The 20627-nt window shown below is 32.8% G+C and overlaps 3 protein-coding genes and 1 pseudogene across 5 annotated transcripts; 3 read left to right on the forward strand and 1 right to left on the reverse strand.

Annotated features, from left to right (window-relative positions):
* Positions 1-2821: 2821 nt before the first annotated feature.
* On the forward strand, positions 2822-3457 carry LOC107894779 (uncharacterized; annotated as a pseudogene).
* A 2317-nt stretch (positions 3458-5774) lies between these two features.
* Positions 5775-8539, forward strand: LOC121203562 (exosome complex component CSL4). The gene is made up of 6 exons (XM_041085518.1): positions 5775-6062; positions 6514-6588; positions 6747-6835; positions 7733-7817; positions 7957-8038; positions 8182-8539. The coding sequence occupies exons 1-6, from the start codon at positions 5898-5900 to the stop codon at positions 8271-8273; spliced, it is 588 nt and encodes a 195-aa protein (XP_040941452.1). The 5' UTR covers positions 5775-5897; the 3' UTR covers positions 8274-8539.
* A 1264-nt stretch (positions 8540-9803) lies between these two features.
* On the forward strand, positions 9804-12991 carry LOC107894431 (uncharacterized). Its single transcript, XM_016819707.2, has 9 exons — positions 9804-10152; positions 10237-10296; positions 10425-10472; positions 11325-11457; positions 11554-11630; positions 12051-12149; positions 12241-12311; positions 12398-12488; positions 12560-12991. The coding sequence occupies exons 1-9, from the start codon at positions 9910-9912 to the stop codon at positions 12668-12670; spliced, it is 933 nt and encodes a 310-aa protein (XP_016675196.2). The 5' UTR covers positions 9804-9909; the 3' UTR covers positions 12671-12991.
* A 47-nt stretch (positions 12992-13038) lies between these two features.
* Positions 13039-19638, reverse strand: LOC107893182 (uncharacterized). 3 transcript variants are annotated; one of them, XM_016818107.2, is made up of 10 exons: positions 19403-19638; positions 18641-18697; positions 17805-18247; positions 17545-17620; positions 17287-17362; positions 16614-16691; positions 16116-16252; positions 15118-15373; positions 14513-14576; positions 13039-13979 (listed from the first exon to the last, which is right to left on the reverse strand). In XM_016818107.2, exons 2-10 carry the CDS (start codon positions 18649-18651, stop codon positions 13363-13365), a joined length of 1758 nt encoding a protein of 585 aa, XP_016673596.1. In that variant the 5' UTR covers positions 18652-18697; positions 19403-19638; the 3' UTR covers positions 13039-13362. The 3 variants fall into 3 exon arrangements, with proteins under 3 accessions (XP_016673596.1, XP_016673594.1, XP_016673595.1); XM_016818105.2 differs by having other exon boundaries at positions 17799-18247; positions 19403-19613; XM_016818106.2 differs by having other exon boundaries at positions 17799-18247; positions 19267-19574.
* Between the last annotated feature and the right edge of the window lie 989 nt (positions 19639-20627).

Consider the following 20627-nt stretch of genomic DNA (forward strand, 5'->3'; position numbering starts at 1 on the left):
CTGTAACATGTGAATAAATATGCATGAAACTTTGTGATGTAAATCCGGGATTTAAGACCCGATGACTATATGTGGTGACTATGTCTGGGTTAAGACCGGTTGACTTCGTCTGGAGATTTCATCTGAGCTAAAGGTCTCGCCGATAATCCGAGTAGAGTTTAAAGCTATAAGACTTCGCAATAAGAATTGCTTATAAATATACTCAATGCGAAAGGTTAAACAGGTATGTACTCCGAGCTTATATGTGAGCTTGATTTGAACTAAATCATAAGGTAGTTATGTGATGCATACGTGAGCAATCTATGAGACTATTCCTATGATTATGTGGCATCGGATCAGTGTGAAAGGTTATGTGAAATTATACAATATATCTATGTTACATGAGCTCACTTTTATGTGAAAGTTTATCTGTCTATTGTATATGATGAGATGTGCATATTCGGTAAAGGGATGATATACCCAAAGGAAGAGTGAAATAAAAATACGAACAACCATGTTATAATTTGATTGTTATCTGTTGACACTGCTTAAAACTTACTAAGCATTGTAATGCTTACTCCGTTTACTTTGTTTCCTCTGTTTTATAGATCTCATTTGGAAGCTACAGACTCGGGGATCGTCAGCAACTTGTTACACTATCACTATCCACTGCTTTGTAGTGTTATGTTTTGGGTTATTTTATGGCATGTGTAGAATAGACCAGTGGCAGAAGAATATTTTAGTTAACGTATATAAGCTATGCGAAAATGGCGTCTTTTGAATGTGTACTTATAGAAGTTTAAATTGTATCTCTGGCTGTCTTTAGTATTTATCTAAAGGAATGTTCTTTATTTCAAAAAAAAAATTCAAAATTTTTACTGTTCTGATATGAGTTTCAAGTCCGGCAATGCCCCTTTACCTATTCCGGCGACGGATACGGGATAGGGGTGTTACACCACTTCTGGTAGGAATGTGAATTTTTAAAACGACCACCTCGACCATATCCATATCTATGTCCGCGGCCACGCCCACGCCCTCGGCCACGACTACGGCCACGCACACTACTATTTACATGGTGTGTTTCTTTTAATTCTTGCCCATTGTGTAAACTCACATTCGCTTCAGGGAATGGAGCAGAGCCAGTTGGGCGTAATTCATGGTTTTTCATTAGCAGCTCATTGTTTTGCTCCGCCACTAGGAGACAAGAAATTAATTCAAAATATTTCTGGAAGCCTTTTTCTCGATATTGTGTCTGCAGGATAACATTATTTGCATGGAAAGTTGAGTATGTTTTTTCTAACATTTCTGCATCAGTAATCTTCTCTCCACATAAATTCAATTGTAAAGTGATTCTGAACATGGCCGAGTTATAATCACTAACAGACTTAAAGTCTTGCAATCTTAAATTCAGCCATTCATAACGAGCTTTAGGCAAAATCACAGTTTTCTGGTGGTCATATCTTTCCTTTAGATTGGCCCAAAGAATTTAAGGGTCCTTAACAGTCAAATATTCGGTCTTTAGACCTTCATAGAGGTGATGGCGAAGGAAAATCATGGCCTTGGCCTTATCTTGTGTACTTTCTTCATTTCCTTCCATAGTCTCACCAAGACCCTTTGCATCTAAGTGAATTTCAGCATCTAGTACCTATGATAAATAGTTATTTCCAGTGATGTCCAGAGCCACAAATTCGAGTTTTATAAGATTTGACATTATAAAACTATAAGACAAAATATACAAGTCAATAATGTAAAATAAAGCATGTTAATATGCAAATGAAATAACACATATGCAAATGAAATAGATCAACTTGTTACCCTTACTTCACCTAAGCGTCCTTCGATAATCTTTAAAGAAAAATTTGTTAGCCTTGATTTCTTGTATTAGAGACTCGTGCTGATAACGTGTTGTGAAATAATAAAGAAAGAATAAACTAAAATGTGATAGAAGAAAGAGTGTAGAGAGAATGTAGAAGAGAGAGTGTACTTCTTTTTATATATTATTTTTCATGAGTACATGAGCCCTATATATAGGGGTTAAAAGTAACTCTCTAATTATTATAGGGCATGTAAAGGGTCATGACCTTTTATCTCCCATATTAATGGGGTATAGGAAAAGTCTCATAACTTATGCGGTATAGGAAGAGTTTTATAACTTATGGGGTTAATAATGACATCCACATAAATATTTCATAACATAATCTAATTTATGAAATTATAGAAATATTATTTTTTAAAATTATAATTAATATTATTATTATTTCCTTTTCATATTTTTATATAATCTTTAAATGAAAAAAAGTTAAAAATAAAATTTTAAGATTTCAACATACTTTAATAATATTAAAATCTAAAATTGCTACTACTTTACTTATATTTATTATTGAATAAATTTTTAAAAAAATATTACATATATATATTATGTAAAAGATGTTTGATCATGTTCGAAGTACATAAGACTGCTAATGTATTTCTTTTGTTTGTTTGTATTTTTGGCAGTAAAATTAGACTAGATTTCACTCATCTCTCTTTCTGCACCTCATCTTGAACCCAAAATTATTAGTGGAATTGAGGTTGATTGTATGGTAATGGACATCTCTATACCTAACCAAAAATACGAATGGTAAAGCTAGAAGCTGCCGCCCAAACGTTTCCAATCTTCTTTATCCACACATGTTTTAGACTAATACGAAAACGTTGGAAATAGTAATATAATAATTAGAATTAAATAATAAAATAAAATAAAACAAAATGTAAAATGGGGGGCATTGATTCGTATGGTGATAAAAATTTGCAGTAAGTAACAAGTTTTCTCATCACGGAAAGATTCCTCCATGTCCTGGCAGGCAGCTAAGCCAACCTTATTATATATATAAATATATAAAGGCAAAGCCAACGAGCATATTTGTTAATCTTGTTGTCTACTTAGCCAACTCTTTTATTTATTCTATTCTATTCAATTCAGTTCAGTTCCGAGCCCTGTTCTGTGTGCGATGGCAACAACATCAACGCCACAACCAGATTCATCTTCAAATTTGAGTATAACAGTGGAAAGCAATCCTTCCGATTCAAGACTATCTGAACTGGGGATTCAGTCATGGCCTAAGTAAGTGTGTTTTCATTCCTATATATGTGTTCTGTAAGTAATTGATGATGATGGGTGTTTGTGGTTATGGTAGATGAGGATGTCCACCAGGGAAATATATGCTGAAATTTGAGGCCGAAGAGACATGTTATTTGGTGAAAGGGAAAGTGAAGGTGTATCCAAAAGGGTCGTCTGAATATGTAGAGTTTGGAGCAGGTGATCTTGTCACCATCCCTCAGGGTCTTAGTTGTACTTGGGATGTCACCGTCTCTATTGATAAACACTATAAATTTGCTTCTTCTTCTTCCTCATAAATTCTACCATCTTCTGTACCATCTCTAATCTCTCCTTTTCTAACCTTATCTATTAATATTACACTAAAGAGATTATCTAAAATTAGATTCAACTGTTTCCTTCAAGTAGTAAGTCATATGAATGATTTTTTTTCTTAAATGATTAATCTAATGGTCCAAAGTTCAATTTGGAGTTAAACTCTGACCTCCTTTGATGGGATTAAATAATTTGTGGAATTTTTAAAGGTTTTTAGTTTATGACATGTGATGGCCAACAAAGCTTTCTAGAAGCTTACAAACACTATACCGCTAATTGAGAATAAAATCTCCAAATAATATATTTTTAAATTTATTTAAAAACATTTATCATTATTCTAAACATCAAATAATATTATATATTCAATAATTATTTTGTTCATTATTAAAAAACTCCACAAACAAATTTTAAATAATAGAAAATGTTTCCTTTTTAAAATTATTTATTATACAAATAATATCATTTTAAATCTACTTCTGAAGAGAATTTTGTTATACACATAATTTACATGCTAGTCGTGACCAATGAAACCATGCTCTTCACCATTACACCTTCGGCAAAAAATGAAGGTTTTGTCAGACAAATGATTTGCAAACACTGCACAAGGCACCCTTAATTAGCATAATCTTGATTTCTTTTCTCTTCTTCTACCTTTACTTCTACGCATTTCAAAATTCTCAGCTTTTTTATCCGGGTTTTTCAGAAAATAAGATAAAATGTCTTTTCTTTTACGGGTTTTTAGTCCTATTCCACAATTTGGATTTGGGTGCTAAGAAACTTGAAGCTTTTCTCTTACAGTTTATTATAATGGCTATTTGTTGGCCATATCTCTTCACTTGTGATGTTTCCATGGGGGAAGTAGCCGTAGAAACACTTCATTCAATCATATATAACTCCCAAGTGTTTGAATCTTTGTTGATAACGCACACTAGAACTTAGTTCTAATCACAAGTTTTGCTTTTCTTCAAATCACTCCAATGGTTGCCTGAGATGAGTGATAGACCTTCTTTTTCTTTTCTTTTTTTTTTTTTATGATTGGAAGGGAGCAATCTTGAACTCCAAAACAAAGCAGCACTTCATTTTACAAGAAGACGTTGAATAAATGTTAATTATCAAAATTATTCCACGTGTTGATTTTAGATTGGTGGTGCACAAACTAGGGACAGTCGATTTTTATCCTTCTAAAACCCAAATGAAACGACAAAACCATATTACTAAATGTTGACTTTGCCCGTAAATTACATAATTCAATTAAAAGAAATTTTCAAAATTTAATTTAATATTAAATTTTTTTTTGTCTCAAAAAAATATTAATATTAAATTTTATATCACGAATCTAGTCTAGTGACTCAATTCATTAGTTTAACATTATTATTAATTTTAAAATGTATCTGACTTTTTTTGCATAAATAATTTTGTATTTATTATATATTGAAAAATATTTTCCACCGTAAATCTATTCTCCTATAATTAATTTGAATGCCCTGAAACATGCCTGCCCATTTGCTTTTTTTTTTAAAGAATAGTTCACAAATTTAAGTTTTAATTTTTTTTTTATTTTTACAATTTCATTATTTTAATTTAAATAATTAATATTTTGATTATACTGATTAAAGTATTGATATTGGATAGGTGATTTTAAGAAAAAATAGATGCCAACGTTTGCAATGTCAATTTTATATTATATAGTTGATTTTTTTTAATGTCAAAATGTTACTGTAATAAATTTAACAGAAAAATTTTAATGGTGATGATAATTAGATTTAAATTTTTAAATTTGAAAAATAAAAAAAAAATAAAATCCTAAAATAAAAGCAGAAATTATATTTCAAATATAAAGTTTTGAAACATATTTTGACATTCAAATATTTGTTTTTAAAATTGGCCCAAAATGCATTAGAAACCATTTTATTTAAAATTAATTTGGATGCTTATAAAAATAAAAATACTTTAAATAGAATAATAAAAATTAAAAAATTATATATAATATTTAATGTATTGTTAATATATAAGTCTCATACACCATTAATGAATAATAACATGATACATTATCATTAAATTAAATAAAAAATATAAACAACTTATAAATAAATATTAATAATTTTATTTAAATATAATCAAATATTATAAATAAATATAAATAATTCTAAAATTTAAAATCTTTTAAGTTTAAAGGTTTAGATTCTTAAATCTCGAGCATAAGATTTAAAATTTTAAATATAAAAAATAAAATTTTAATATTGACTTATAATTAATTATTATTTAATTATGTTTAAATAAAAATATTAATATTTATTTATATATCATCCACTATTTTTTAATTTTATTTAATAATTAAATCTCGCATTATTATTTATGAAATATTCTCCCTTTTATTTATCAATTCAATTAAATGAAACCAATTTGAGTTAAGAAGAGTATAGGTAAGCAAAAGGCAGCCTCCGACCAAGAAGGAAGCAGCAAGCAAGGGCAGAGTTTGGGCTCAATTCATTGCAAAATAAAAAAAATGGAAGAAGCAGATGAGATGGTTACGCCAGGAGAGGTATTAGGAAAAGCCACTGATCTGAAAGCAGGGAAAGGAGCGTATGCCGCCTCTCACAACAACACCATCTACGCTTCCCTTACCGGCTTCCGCCGCATCCAGGCCCCTCCTCCCGCTTCCAATGACAAGGTTTTGGGTCTTTTTTTATTTTTCTTGTTATTTTTATGTTCATCCATTAATAAAAATTCTGGGTTTTAGATTTATTAGAGGGTTTTAGCTTAAATAAATATGACCCATTATTGTTTTTCCTCGTCTGGTCATATGTTGTTTCTCAAAGTAATTTGTGGGGTTTTAGTTTAGACTACTTTGAACAATTTTTGCCCACTTTTAATTACGATATTCTTACAAATAATGTCGAAGGTTTTAGCTTTATTATTTAGGTTTGATGAATTATTCTCTCTTCCCCCCGCCCCCAACCCCACATTGGGATGGAATATATTCTTATAAGTTTAGGTAGGTATAATTCATACTTTTAGACTTTTAATTGAATCAGTGCTTTGAGAATCAAAATTAATGTTATAGAATGTGTTACTATTCTGGACATTTGTACTGATAATAATTTTATCGTACTCATTTACAGAGACCAACTGTGGAAGTAACTGGTCACAAAGCCCATGGTCCTGTTCCAGAACCTGGTTCGGTTGTCATTGCCCGAGTAAGTTCTAGATTCATGTTGTCAAAGAAGCATTTTGACATAAAATCACACTTAAGTTTTTGGTTGAATGTATGATGTTGATTGCTTGTGCTTCTTTATATGTTGCAAGCATTTATTTACTTTGTGATATCAAAATGTTTTTTTTATTTGAATAATAGGTTACAAAGGTGATGGCTAGGACAGCATCAGCTGATATTATGTGTGTTGGTCCGAAATCTGTGAGAGAAAAATTCACTGGTATAATTAGGTACATGATCTTCTTTTCTCTTTTATTAGGACTAAGCTCGGAGTTCTCTTCTTTGAAAATAATGTAATTGTTTAACATTCAGATATCGATTTCAGTCACAATTACCCGGGAACCGGTTTGCCGATAATGATTGTTAAATGTTAAATATATCCTTGTTGAACTTGTTACCTGCAAACTTTATATATACCTTCTCCCCTCTTGTTGAATTTGTTACCTGCAAACTTTATATATACCTTCTCCCCTCTTGTTCTAACATGAAAGAACTGTTTTCTTTCCTTTAGAATCACATGGTTTACTTTGGTTCTATGATCCAAAGGCTGTATACCCATTTGTTTTTGGGAAATTCGTTTTCTTTCCTTTAGAATCACATGGTTTACTTTGGTTCTATGATCCAAAGGCTGTATACCCATTTGTTTTTGGGAAATTCGTTTTTCCTTGTAGCCCATGATTCATTTAATAAAAATTATGTTAGGCAGCTAACGGTTCCATGCAACCAGGTATTCAAACCTTAAATTGATTGATGAAATTCTCCTTGTTTAGCATATCCTCGCCGCATCTGTCTTTTTCTCGATATGGATATATTGTCCCATTGATAGTGTGTACTGTCTATTATAAGTTTAAAAAATGCCATTTTCCTATCACTTTTGAGTTGTATAGAGTCCATGAGATATTCTAATGTTTGATAAATTTATATACTTCTGGCTAGATGTTGCAAAAGGTATGTCTTCATTGAAAGACTGTTTATTTTAACAGGCAACAGGATGTTAGAGCTACTGAAATTGACAAAGTGGATATGCATTTGTCATTTCGTCCATTCTAATGTTTGATAAATTTATATACTTCTGGCTAGATGTTGCAAAAGGTATGTATTCATTGAAAGACTGTTTATTTTAACAGGCAACAGGATGTTAGAGCTACTGAAATTGACAAAGTGGATATGCATTTGTCATTTCATCCTGGCGATATTGTCAGAGCAGTAGTGGTATCCTTCATGTTATAGGATGTCTTATTCATGAATCGTAACATTTCATCCAGTCAGTTGTTATTTTAGTGAAATGTATTGCAATGTATTTCGTTTTGTTTATGCAAATGGTTTTCCTTAACATTGCTCCTTTATTAAGCTGTCTCTTGGAGATGCACGGGCTTATTACCTATCCACGGCTAAGAACGAATTGGGCGTCGTGTCTGCTGAAAGCTCAGCTGGTAAGATTGCTCTTCCTTTTCTTTTCTTTTTAACTTTGGCCCGAACCATAGATGTTTCTTATTAGTCCTATTGGCTTCCTACTGTATGCATCCAGTATTGTGTTCAATGACTACTCGACTTCTGTTTCCATTGTATACTATAGGTGCAACAATGGTTCCGATAAGTTGGACTGAGATGCAGTGCCCATTGACTGGCCAAATCGAGCTAAGGAAGGTGGCGAAGGTCGTTAACTAACCCAACTGATGTCAAGCTAAGCTAGTAACAGCCTCAAATGTACTCAATTTCAAGTTTTGGCTATTTGTGAAACATGGTTTTAGGCAATTTTGTATCACAAAGCCCTTCCCTCCCTTATATGTACCTATATTTTTAGGTTTTAACTTTCTTGTTCCGTTTTGTTGAACTATATATTGCTGGAGAATTTGAAACATGTTTTCTTTGTGTTTGACTTATTGAATGATATTCCTTTTATTTTTCAGAAAGGAAAATTCCTTTGGTTTTTACTTGTAATATGGTATGGCTACATAAATTTCATGTTGAACCAAAAAGAAAATTTTCATGGTGTGCATAATGTTAGTATCCGAAAATAGGAGTGAGTAAAACTCGATTCAACTAAAAAAAATAGAAAAAAAATTAAATTTCTAGTTAAACGAATCGAGTTATTCGAGTCAATTCGAATTCTTTTTCAAATTTTGAGATCGAATTGAGTTTAGTTTTCAAATTCGAATAACTCGAATAAACTAAATATCAAACTATAATAATTTATATTATTACCCCAAACTCTTAAAGCTCTTCACTTTCCTCTAAAAATTTGTACTTCTTCACACTTTTGCTCTCCTCCCATCCTATCCCCTTCTACCCTAAACCCATCCCCCCATTTTTTTTAAATATTTCCCTTCCAAAATTTTAGTCCTTCAACCTCTAAAATTTTTTTATTTTTCCCCTAAACTTTTATTTCTCACCTTTTACCCCTAAATAAAAAATTAAAATCATCAAGAAAAAAAAGTCCTAAACCTAAATAATAATAATTTTATTTATATTTACTATTTATATTGTTAAATTAAATTTCACATTTTGTATTATTTATATTATTGAATTGTTTTATCATATGGAATCTTTATAATTTTTTGCTAAAATTGAATTATTAGTGGTACCATAAAATATTTGTGTTAAAATTTTATATTGGTATCAATTTTATATTTTATCTTTAAGATAATTTTATTAAAAAATCCTATTTTTTACAATTAATATATTTTTAAATTTCAAAATACATAGTGACAAAAATAATAAAATAATTAAAGCAATTAAGCAAGTAAAGAAGTATAAAGAAGTATTTTCTAATATATTTTTTAATTTGATTATGGTGGACAAATTTAATTACAGTGGGTGACAGTATTACAAGCACTCAAAATATTTTTTTTAATTTAACTCGAACAAATATATTCTATTTATTTCAATTCGAATTTTATTTCACTCGACTCGATTTAAAAAAATTTCAAATTGAGTTAGGATGATAAAATATGATTCGTCAACTCGATTAACTCAAAATATTTTTATTCGATTCAATCAAATGCTCACCTGTATTCGAGAATGGATCGTAAAACGGAAATGAAATAGTAGTAAAGGAGATAAAAATAGATCTTAAGTATAAAAAAGATTTATTTCATATACAAATGAGTTAAAAGATTATCCAAAAGATGAAAAAAAATCAAATGTGGGACTGCAATCATAATAAAACCCCAACCCATATCCATAAGAAAACTAATTTATTTTTAAAAGAAAGGTATAAAAATTAAGTGGAAGAAGCTAACTTCCAAAACGATCGAAAAATCCCAACAGCTTCTGGCTTTGAACAACTCAAAAACTTTGAAACATGTCTTCTTGTTCATCATCTTCTTTTTCTTTGCTTAAACCTCTAACCTTTCCTTCAACTCCATGCCCCTCTCCTGCCCTTCTATTTCACAACAATCCCATCTACATCCCCTTCAAAACCACTGCCAACCACTCCAAAACTCTCCACCTCTCAAAGCGTCTAACCATTCCATTTGCTCTCACTGAATCCGACTCTCCCAAGTCCCTTCAACCCGACCTTCAAACCCTTCTCCAACAACTTGCTGTATGTGCTAAATTCATTGCCTTTTTTTTTATCGAATTTTGTTCTTTGCATTTGTTTTCGTAATGCCATTTTGGATGTTTACAGGATAGCTTTGATCTTCCATCGGATTACTTTTCCCAGTTGCCGAACGATCTTCGTTTAGACGTAAGATGAATTTTGATGACCCTTTTGGATATAATTAACAATGTTTCTTTTTGGTGGGGGGTTATGGGTTTTTTAAAGCAGGTAAAAAAATTGATGGTGTTTGTGGGTGTTGTAAATGTGTGTTTTAGTTGAATGATGCTGCTTTTGATCTTTCAAATGGACCTGTGATTGATGAGGTTAGTTATCTTTACTCTTTGTTTTGGTTGCTTAATTTCTTCAATTAAAATTTCAGTCTTCAAAATTCTTTTGAGATTATTTGAAAAAGGATGAATTGCAGGATTATATAGAAAGATTAAACCATATATGCTTTGCTAGAAAGGATTCTGGAATATGGTTTTGAGAAATGGTGTTGTTTCCTTATTGAGAGTCTCATTGTTAATGACTCCAATTGTGTATCATATACATAGGATGCAAACAATGGCTTCTTATCTAGTTATCTTCTTGTTAATGATCTTGTCCCACGTCGATTAATTCTTAGATTTCCCAAGGTCATGTATTTGAGTTCTGTGTGTTATGTTCTTCCTGTCTGAATTCATGTGAGGTTGTTAGCGTATAGGCCATCATCGCTCTTGTTAATTTACACGAGAGAAATGTTATATCACATCTATTATGTCCTGGGTTGCCTGTGATCTTGTATTCAGACTGTGCCTATGTGATCTTGTATTCAGACTGTGCCTATCTACCTTTTTTGCCAATTGGTTTTAAATTGTAGACTAAAACACGGTTTTAGGTTGAATGCTTAACACTGATGTGTCATTTCTAGTTCATGACATCCCTCATTGGGAGATATCCACCATTACTAAGTCTAAGTTCACATAATTTGATGCCTGAACCAATTTGGGGAACAATCCTTATTCTCTATCTTGCTTTCAGGAATTGTACAAAATGTTCAATCAACGATAGGAATTTTTTTTAGTGGCTTGTACAAGTTTCGATATCGACTATACAGTGTTGTTGATAACCTTTTTGTTACGAACCAGAATAAAACCGGTCATAAGGAACTTATCTTTTTGAATGATCTTTTTCAGTGTGGTATGGAGTTGGGGAAAACATTATTAAATCTCTCAAGAGCTTGGGAGTCAGCTGATACATCAACTTCGTATGCATTAGCAAGCAAGGTCCCGTTGCTTGCCAACTCTTTGACTGACAGCGCAAAATCAGGTAAGAAAAAGGCATCTGCAAATGACATCAAAATATCAATCTTAGATAAATTTATTTCTGAAATCTTGTTTGTTTCCAACTATTTGCTGCTTTTAGCATTTGGAAGGCGATTGGTAGCTGCTGGAAGAAGGTTCCAGGCTATGGGACAGTATGGTCAAGGCGAACTTCAAAAGGTATTTCGAGTAACCCGGAAATAGATACCTTTTGTTGTATCGTTGTCAATTTTATGAGCCTATATTATTCCAATTCTTCATTTTCCTTGAAAACTTCCATTTCCAACGAATGTAGATTTGGAGGTATGATCCTCTAAATGTAAGGAAAGCTTCGAAAAATTCCATATTACCTGTATCTGGTACCGAGTCTATGGAACATAGTCATGCACATTCTAACTTATTTTCATACAGATTGAAGAGATACTGAACTATTTATTGTAGCTCATGATCAAGAAACAAGGAAATTGCACAGAGGACCTCAACCTCAACTCAGATCACGAGTCCCATGTCAAAAAGTTTTCTTGAGATTTTTAACCCCAACCCTAGAAAACTCTTATATTGTCTTAAAATTTGAATAAGATTCACATTGAACCATTGTAGATAGCAAAAGCAATGAATGCAGCTGGAAAACTTCTGCCTGCAAGTTCAATGTCTGCAACAACTGAAGAACAACCAAAAACGGAAACTAGAATGTTTAAGGTAGATGGAATTTCTCCACTTGTTCTAGAACATATATTCAGTTGAATGCACCTAAAGTAATTATTGAGTAGAAGTTGTTTTCCACTTGCAGTTTGGAGAACTTCAGGTTGAGGTAACATCGGAGAAAGCTAACATTGGAGCTGCAATAGGTTTCGTTTTCGGGTAAACATCTCATTCATGCTGTAATTTCTATTAAATATATCCTAAAACAATGTTAAATAACAGCTCTTACAAATTGAAAATTCCAGGATTCTTTCATGGCAAATAGCTCAGGGCATCCAAAGCATTCCGGAGAGTTCATTGGAATATGCAAATGACAATGCTCTGCTTCTAGCTAAGGTGCCTGAAAACTCTCTCGTAACAGTTAAACTGTTGCTATTGATACTAAAACTTGAAACTCTATGATGCAGTCATTAAGAGGAGCACTACTTGCAGTTTTCTATTCATCCACAATCTTGTCCGTTTTCACCACCATTGGACTTCTCTTACTTGGAAGACAACTAAAGTCCGAGGGAAAGTAACCTTCTTCAAGCTTTCTTGCACCAATTTTACTTGTGAGTTGGCTAGACTTGACAATGAGCTTCCACCAGGAATAATGGCATCAAGGATCAGGAAGGCTGCTATTCGGCCTGTCCTTCAAAATTACCAGATTCCAACTTGTTGCTGATTTCTGGTTAGTCATCTGGGTTATTCATTTCCACGTCAACAAAAGAGATTTTGGCATATAAGCTGCCAATGTTTCTCAAAGTTCGATTTTAACTTGTAGAATAACTCTCTATTAGCCTACTTTATTTGGATATTATTTGTAAGGGTCTTTGGTTTAATATTGGGACTTGAGTGCAGATGTTACCATCTAAAGTAGATGCAAATCGAAATAGTAACAAGCAGATAATGAATTGAGATATTAGATAAATTGAGTTCAAAAATTAGGATCTTTCAAACATTAGTAATATCCACCCGACTATCATCCCCAAGAAAGAAGAGATTATAATAAGAGCAAGATGGCAACTAATACATCTAAGGTAAACAAACCATTTAAATTAACCTTAGGCCTATCTATCTAAATCATTGTACAATGATCTTCCCACTTCACTGTTGCTAAAACTATCAATGCATCCACCCTTTGTCTAGAAATCTTTACAAGTTATGTGGGCCACAGGGGGTGCTAAACAATCATATCTAGTGACAAAATTGAAAGTTACAACAGTGCCATTCACCACCGGCTGTGATATCGATGGCTACTATACCGAGATGAATAATCCAGGTAGCTGTTGTCCCATCTTTCATCGGTCTCATATTCAAATCCATGAGCTCTTGGAGAATATCTTGAACCGTAGGAGCCATGACTACCAAAATCTTCATATACCAAGGGGCTCCTTCTACCCCTCTCATAATACGACCTTCCCGAGGTGGGGCTTCGTGGCCTTGGAATAGGATCTCTTGGACTGTTAAAACCGTATGGTGAATCATAATTACCATACCTTGGGGGATAGGATGAGCTAACTCTGGAGTCAACTCCGGGAGCGCCTTCATCTTCATAATCACTAAAATACCTTCGTTCCAGCCCTCTGCTGCCAGATTCAGAAGAATGGTTCACTCTATGGTGCGACTGTGACCTACTCTTGAATGATTCAGAACTTCGACTAGGAGCCCAAAGTTTTTCATCTGCCTCAACAGGGATTGGTGCATTTATGCCTGGAAATTCAACCGTCATTTTCATCCGTGGTTCAGGCTGCTGCACCATCTCAGCAATTTCTCCATCTTCCTGTCCTTCATCGACTTCGGCATCAGCATATATTGTAATTCCAGATGGCTCATCCTCGTCAGGGGCTGAAAATTTTAGAGATGGTCAATTTAAAGTAGCATGAGAAAATAATAAGTCAATGTTTAAGCTGCTAACGCATAATTTAAATTGGCATACAATGGTTCAATCTAGATACGGTGGTTAGAGATCAGAAGATGCGAATTTAAGAGCAAACTATAAGGGGAAGCCATTTTTATTTGTGGCCTGGAATTCAATAAAATTTGTAGACTTCGCGTCTTTTCCTCTACCAAACACTTTGCTTCCATATTTTATTTTCTTGATGCTTAAGATGTGGGGCCCTTAGGACATTGTCCTAATTATTTGCAGCAACTAGTACATGTTTATTGGTCAACCCCTCATCTTTATCTCTAAACCATGACACATTATGTATCTCAAACTATTTATCACACAAGACAACTGAAACAGTTGGGGCAAATGGCATGGCCCTTAAGAGAAAGCAGACTGCAATTTCTTCCAATCGTGATTATTTACCAATAACGTTTCAAGGCAACAACTTCAAATATGGTTGAAAGTCTATAGATCAGATGTGTTTAGTTACCTAGATAACCCGGTGGGTACCCAATTTCTCGCATTCTATTAAGCCACGGTGGAGGGTCGAACTCCTGTGGAAGCAAATGAATAAGGAATTTTAATTCTCAAGGGAAAAGGCAGTCCCAATTCCATCATTATCTATGGATGAATATATTAACAAAAAAGAGAAACAACTTAAACAGTTATTACTATCGAATTAAACATAAAGGCATAACTAGAGATATGGCAATATTTCATGTTTAGCCAGAAAGTTTTTGCTTTTCCATCAAAGGAGAGAATGTTTTTTGTTAGCTGTGTAGAAATAAGCCAATAGTCCATGCCCATTATGCGCAACAAGAGAGAATGTGTTTGTTAGTGATGTAGATTAAGAACAAAAGGAAAAGGCAGAATATGTTCGTTAGCTAATACTTGGCACAAGTTAATGGAGTGAACATGCTTGGTATTAATGCTAATCATACAATTGAGAAAATAAAACGAAAGCAAGAGAAAAAACTTTTGGAACTTCAGCACTGGGCTCAAAATCAAGTTGATTTCCAATATATTTGGGTCTATCATTAGGTACCACAAAAAGGGGGCAGGGGGAGTTGTCATGGAATGGAAGGAGAGTATTACCCCAAGGCCTAATAGTTGTCGTGTTTCAGCACCAAGAACACCAGGCTTTAGATCATCATACTTTCCACCTTGAGAGTTCTGATAATAGCGAGTTGCATTGCGAGAAGCAGCACTCTGATTACGTTTGGACTTTTGGTGTTGCTTTCGAGCATTGTTGACAGCAACATTGTCACGAGGCTTTGGGCATTGCTTCAGGGAATGACTATAAGAACCACAGTTGAAACAACGGGAAGCCTCGTCTTTTATCTCCAGGCCTCTACAAGTTGCAACATTAACAGGTAAGAGAACATTGAACATTTAAGGTGGAAGGGCAAACATAGAAGTAGGAGAGCCACGCAGGCCACAAGCTGCACCATGCTTATAGTAACATCAACCAAACTAACAGACTACTTTTTTTGGAAAATTTAATATAATTTATTGGCAAGAAAAAGGTTTCCTTGCTACGATTTCTATTTTGTATTTAATAATTACAACTGGTGATCAGTATATTAACTGATTAAACTGTCAACATACCACTGCTATATTTATTTGTGCAATGGAGATTGCTGCATTTAGATTGCCATAACTGAACAAAACAAAATTTACTAACAAAAACAAGAGGAACTTGCTAAAGCAGTTAAAGTTGACTCTGATTTCCAAAACCCACATCCAATGTATCAATCTGACCAACCAAACATTCACATACTTTGGGATAAAAAATACAGCTGCTAAATGAGTCAGCATTGCACATGCAATAAAGCAACAATAAGAATGAGCAAGAGCATAGATAAGTCGAAACAATGAAATAAATGGCAACTTGCATGCAATTTTTTTGGAAGAGTTTGTATGCATGCATCTATTCTAAGCACACAATTGTTTTGGATGCTATTGTGAACTATAAAAGAGCAGTCATGAAAGTGCAAGCGCATAAAATAGGCCCTTGAATCTTATAACAAACTAGCATGTCATTATCCATTTATATGGCGAACAATATTACAAAAAACACAAATGATACTTACCCTTCCAAATTAGTTGAAGCATCTGCTGAAGTCAAACCCATTGCAAACCCACGATCATAAAGTGGCACAATATTACCATCCAGAGGGATGAACTCCATATCATGCAGATTCCTTCTTTGATCGTCAATCCAGAATGACTACAAATCCAATAAAAAACAAAACTAATATATTGAGAGAATACAATAAACTCTAGCGCAAGAATCAGCCCTTTTAAAACAGAAATTGCAGATCTCAAGAAACTTTAATCTGCATAAAATTTATAATTATTAGGATTGAAATGTCAGATCCCTTTTTCAAGAGAAAGGAATTTGCTCATGATTTAGAATTCAGATAATGAAGAATTAATTACACAATAACAGATTGCCAATGACATTAAAGAAAGGGAAGGATAAAAGGTACAAAACTGTACCTCTAATAACAACCATTCCAATAACAAAAATCAAAATACATACATCAGGCACAGAACATGGAAGTCTAGGGGATTAAAGACAAGCTTACCACGGCAGAGAGCTTATCTGCACCAACACGTAGAGCAGGAAAGTAGGTCTTTTCTCCTGATTCTGTAAGTTCATTTTCCTGACCAGATTGGATTACATTCAGTTTCATTTAATGTGAAGGATAAAAATACTGCACTATGGAACAATATAAGGTGCAGATGCATACACATGCTTATGCACCCACATGCTCAGACATTAATCCATCTGCATATGCATATTCACTTAAATGCATACCTATTGACACACCATCCTTCCATCAAAACAGACACAGTCAGACAAATATAAATGCACCCATCCATCTATCACCACAGATTTCAGTAGGAGACACCGATTGAGATATAACATCTCTTTGAAAGTTACAGTTAATGATTAAATTCAAAATTCAAACAAATGAACACACTTAGAAGTACTAGATGGTCCAAACGAACACCACAAGTTCATAAAATACCTAATTCAATCTAAAATGCAGGTACTGTAAAACAATAATTGCCATTATATTCTCAAAAAAGGAAGAATATGATACCCTCAAGGAAAAAAACTAAAACATACAATCTGGAGATAGGGAATTATGAATGATAAATCCAACCTATATCCTCAGTTCTAAATTAGACAAAGGATTTAAATATGATGAATGGAGATAGAAAATTAAAAACCAAGAATTTAACCAGACATACTTGCAATGATGAACCATGTTCAGCTTGCCATTCTGACCATTTCTGCAAAAGCTCCTCAAGCTTCTGTTTACTAGCTCTGGAAAAAAGTAAGGGGGAGATAACAATAAGGAATATAACCTAAAAGAATGTAAAATATAACCCAAACACACTCTATCTTAATTAATCATATTTCTGTCTATTAAACAGAACTTCAAGAAAAGGAATAAAAACATGAAACTTTTCATGCTTTGATTTTCAGAATTAATCTCCGGCCCTAACCTTGTTAAGAAATTATACACAATACGAATAGAAGGTTGCTGGTCATCAAATGTCATCCGAGGTCTCTTAACAACAGCTGACACATTGAATTATGGAAAACAAAAATCATCATGCCATAGGCTCTACGGAAATATTTACTAACATTATATGGAATTGAGCTTATGAAACATACAAATACAGAAGCAAAGCTCTTATATGAGAGTCAGCTAATACACAAGAAAGAAAGCAACAATAACAACTGAGAAGCAGGATACAAATACCATCCATTGTGTGGTTCTGGATGGGACTTCCATTTTCGAGATCAAGACACCGCTTTTTGGTAGACATTGAAGAGCCATCCAATTTCTCTTCAACCTTAAATGATTCAGAATGAGCTCCAGAGCTAACCTCATCCAGTTTCTTTTCAACTCTAAGAACTTCAGTTATTTCATCACTTATTTCCATGTCAGATGAATCGCCAGCAAGAGTGTTGTCTACCTTTGCTTCCACAATTAAATTGTTCTGAGGATTTCTAATATCTCCTTCATTCAGCTGCAGGATCTCAGTTTTCACTTCACCATCTTTAGCCTCTGCATTATTAGGTTGAGAATCTACTTGATGAAGTCCATCATCCACATCCCGAAGTTCACCACTTTCACTTCCAGACATAGAATTACTAGACGCAGGAAGGGTGATGAAATCCTGACCTCCCACACTTGTATTACTGCATAACATGAGCCCTTATTAGCAAATTACAATGTAATCAACACATAACCAGCTACTATCATGAATCAAAAGACGAATTATTTTCAGTGCTTTGATCCCATATATGTATTTAGAGTTTTGTATTTGGAATAGTTTTTAGTAAGGAAGAGTTCAGGTCTTCTATTATTTTCTTCTTAAAATTCATAAGCAATCTGTTATCATGAAACATTATTTTGTCATCAGTAAATTCAAAATCACGAGTGAAATTCTTTTTCTCTTCAAAAAAGTGATTGTTCAATTATTTACTCCCTTAAATAAAACAACAAATAATGCAATAAAATTGGATATAAATGAAAAAGACAACCTATAAAGGTTAAATAAAATGAAGGAGTCTAGTTTTTGCACTACTAACCTTTCATTCATGATCTACTAATTTGGACTTGTAGAGGATTGAAGGATGCAAGTCACACTGCAAAAACAGATATCAAAACACCCATAAGAACTAAATCCCATTCCAATCCCCAGAAAATATAAAACAAGTCACATGCAAGTTTGATATCAAAAACAAGGCATAGAGCAGCAGAAGAAGCAGAAGAAAAAACAAATAGGTAACTCAATCAAGCACTTACAGAGAAAATAAGTCAACTAGTGAGTCCATAAAACCAAGATAATATAACCCAATTTTCCCAAACATTGAGAAGCAGATCTCCACAAATGAAAGTAATAAAGGTAACCAACCGTAACGAATATCAAATAATAAAGAGACAACAAGAAGATCAATTTAATACCAAATAAAGCTGAAATCAAATTGTTTAAGTTCCCAGATCACTTCTCATCCTTGCAAAATATATCTCTTTCTTTAATGCACTTCTAAATTTAACTAAACTAAAAAAAGTTTTAAAAAAAAAGAAGAAGAAACTTCTTTCATTATTTCCTTTACATGCAAACTATAAAACATGTTTTGCTTTTCTTTTCAGATCTCAATGGCTCATTTATAAGAGAAAAAAAACGAAAAGGAAAAGGAAAAGAGAAACAAACCAGCAATTTTAGGAATGAGCACCTAAAATTTTATGGGTCAACCGAAAGTTTTCAAGAAAATAAAATTGAGAAAGGAGGAAGTTGAAGAGAAATTTTTTAAAACCCTAGAAATTTCATAATTATCGAAAGAAATTACCAAAGTTGGGTGATGGAATTATAGTAACGAGGCTGTGATTCGGGAGAAGATGACAAAGAAAAGGAAGTGCCAGCGGGGTAAGTAGGGAAATCCGGCGCGGCTGGTTGAGGCTGTGAAGAAGAAAATATGTGAAGCAAATTGAGGTTTTTATAAATCCAAAGGCATAAAAGAAGGAAGAAGAGGAAGCGATTGGAGGCTAAAGGCCAAGCTCAAATATTAGGTAAAATTACAAAAATAGTCACGTATCTTTGTTTAAATTTATGTTTTGAAATTCCTAAATATTATTATTATATTTTTCCCTCTTTTATAAATAAAAATAAAAAACATATTATACATTTTTTGATAATATTATTAAAATAATTTATTTTCTTTTCCAAATCACTAATTATATTTGATAATTAATTATTAGATGTCTCCTAATTGTCTTTTTAACTTAATTTAAAATGTATAATTTCAATCATTTTGTGAATGATAAGGAGTATAGTGAGATAATAATATGTGGAGACATTCGTACTAGAGATGTGTTTTTTTATATATATAATTAATTATTAAAGATGCCTATCATTCAAAATTTTTCAAAGAGTGCTCTATCAAAGTTGACTGAGGATGTGTCATAGATTTCAAACTTTTGAGCTGTATTAAATGGTTTCTATTTTGGAAGGATGAGTAGTGAGGAGGATTTCCCTTCTCCAACAAAAAGATTGTGAATTTATCTCAACAAAAGTCCCTTCTTTAGTTTGGATCGCATTCAAATACGAGTCCAAAGAATGTTAGGTTATATCTATAGATTTATTTTTTATATTTTTGAGTCTAAGACAAAACAATAAATTGAGACTCTTTTAAAAAAATTATAAAATATAATACAATAAAATAAAAAAATATACTAGTAATTTCATTAAAATAATACATTTTATTACATTAAGCGAATAAGATATTTTCTAACATAATTTTAAAAAAAAACATTTTTCATTCAATCACATAAAGTCATAAAGAAAAAGTATGCAGTAGTATATTACGGGGAGAAGCTGAATATAAAGTTGACTTAAATGACTTTATTAGTTAAAACCCAAAGATATCGTCAAATTAAGAATAAAAAGATTACAAGAAAGAAGAGGAAGGAGGTAGAATTATATTTATAACAATAGTAGATTCAGCAGACCACGAATGGGAGTCACCATGGGCAGCAAGCAGGCGCAGCGGTTAGTTGAATACCTGCAGCCCACAC

Source organism: Gossypium hirsutum, chromosome A13 (assembly GCF_007990345.1).
Source record: "Gossypium hirsutum isolate 1008001.06 chromosome A13, Gossypium_hirsutum_v2.1, whole genome shotgun sequence".
Classification (NCBI taxonomy): domain Eukaryota; kingdom Viridiplantae; phylum Streptophyta; class Magnoliopsida; order Malvales; family Malvaceae; genus Gossypium; species Gossypium hirsutum.

Bases quoted from the DNA above. Each gene is read 5' to 3' on its own strand.
- LOC107894431 (XM_016819707.2), top strand. From the start codon at position 9,910: ATGTCTTCTTGTTCATCATCTTCTTTTTCTTTGCTTAAACCTCTAACC. The intron at 10,153-10,236 runs GTATGTGCTAAA...GGATGTTTACAG, and splicing joins CCCTTCTCCAACAACTTGCT to GATAGCTTTGATCTTCCATC. The intron at 11,458-11,553 runs GTAAGAAAAAGG...TGCTGCTTTTAG, and splicing joins GACTGACAGCGCAAAATCAG to CATTTGGAAGGCGATTGGTA.
- LOC121203562 (XM_041085518.1), top strand. From the start codon at position 5,898: ATGGAAGAAGCAGATGAGATGGTTACGCCAGGAGAGGTATTAGGAAAA. The intron at 7,818-7,956 runs GTATCCTTCATG...TCCTTTATTAAG, and splicing joins ATATTGTCAGAGCAGTAGTG to CTGTCTCTTGGAGATGCACG. The intron at 8,039-8,181 runs GTAAGATTGCTC...TGTATACTATAG, and splicing joins GTCTGCTGAAAGCTCAGCTG to GTGCAACAATGGTTCCGATA.
- LOC107893182 (XM_016818105.2), bottom strand. The intron at 16,253-16,613 runs GTAAGCTTGTCT...TTGGATTTGTAG, and splicing joins CAGATAAGCTCTCTGCCGTG to TCATTCTGGATTGACGATCA. The intron at 13,980-14,512 runs GTAACTAAACAC...TAAAATTTTCAG, and splicing joins GTACCCACCGGGTTATCTAG to CCCCTGACGAGGATGAGCCA.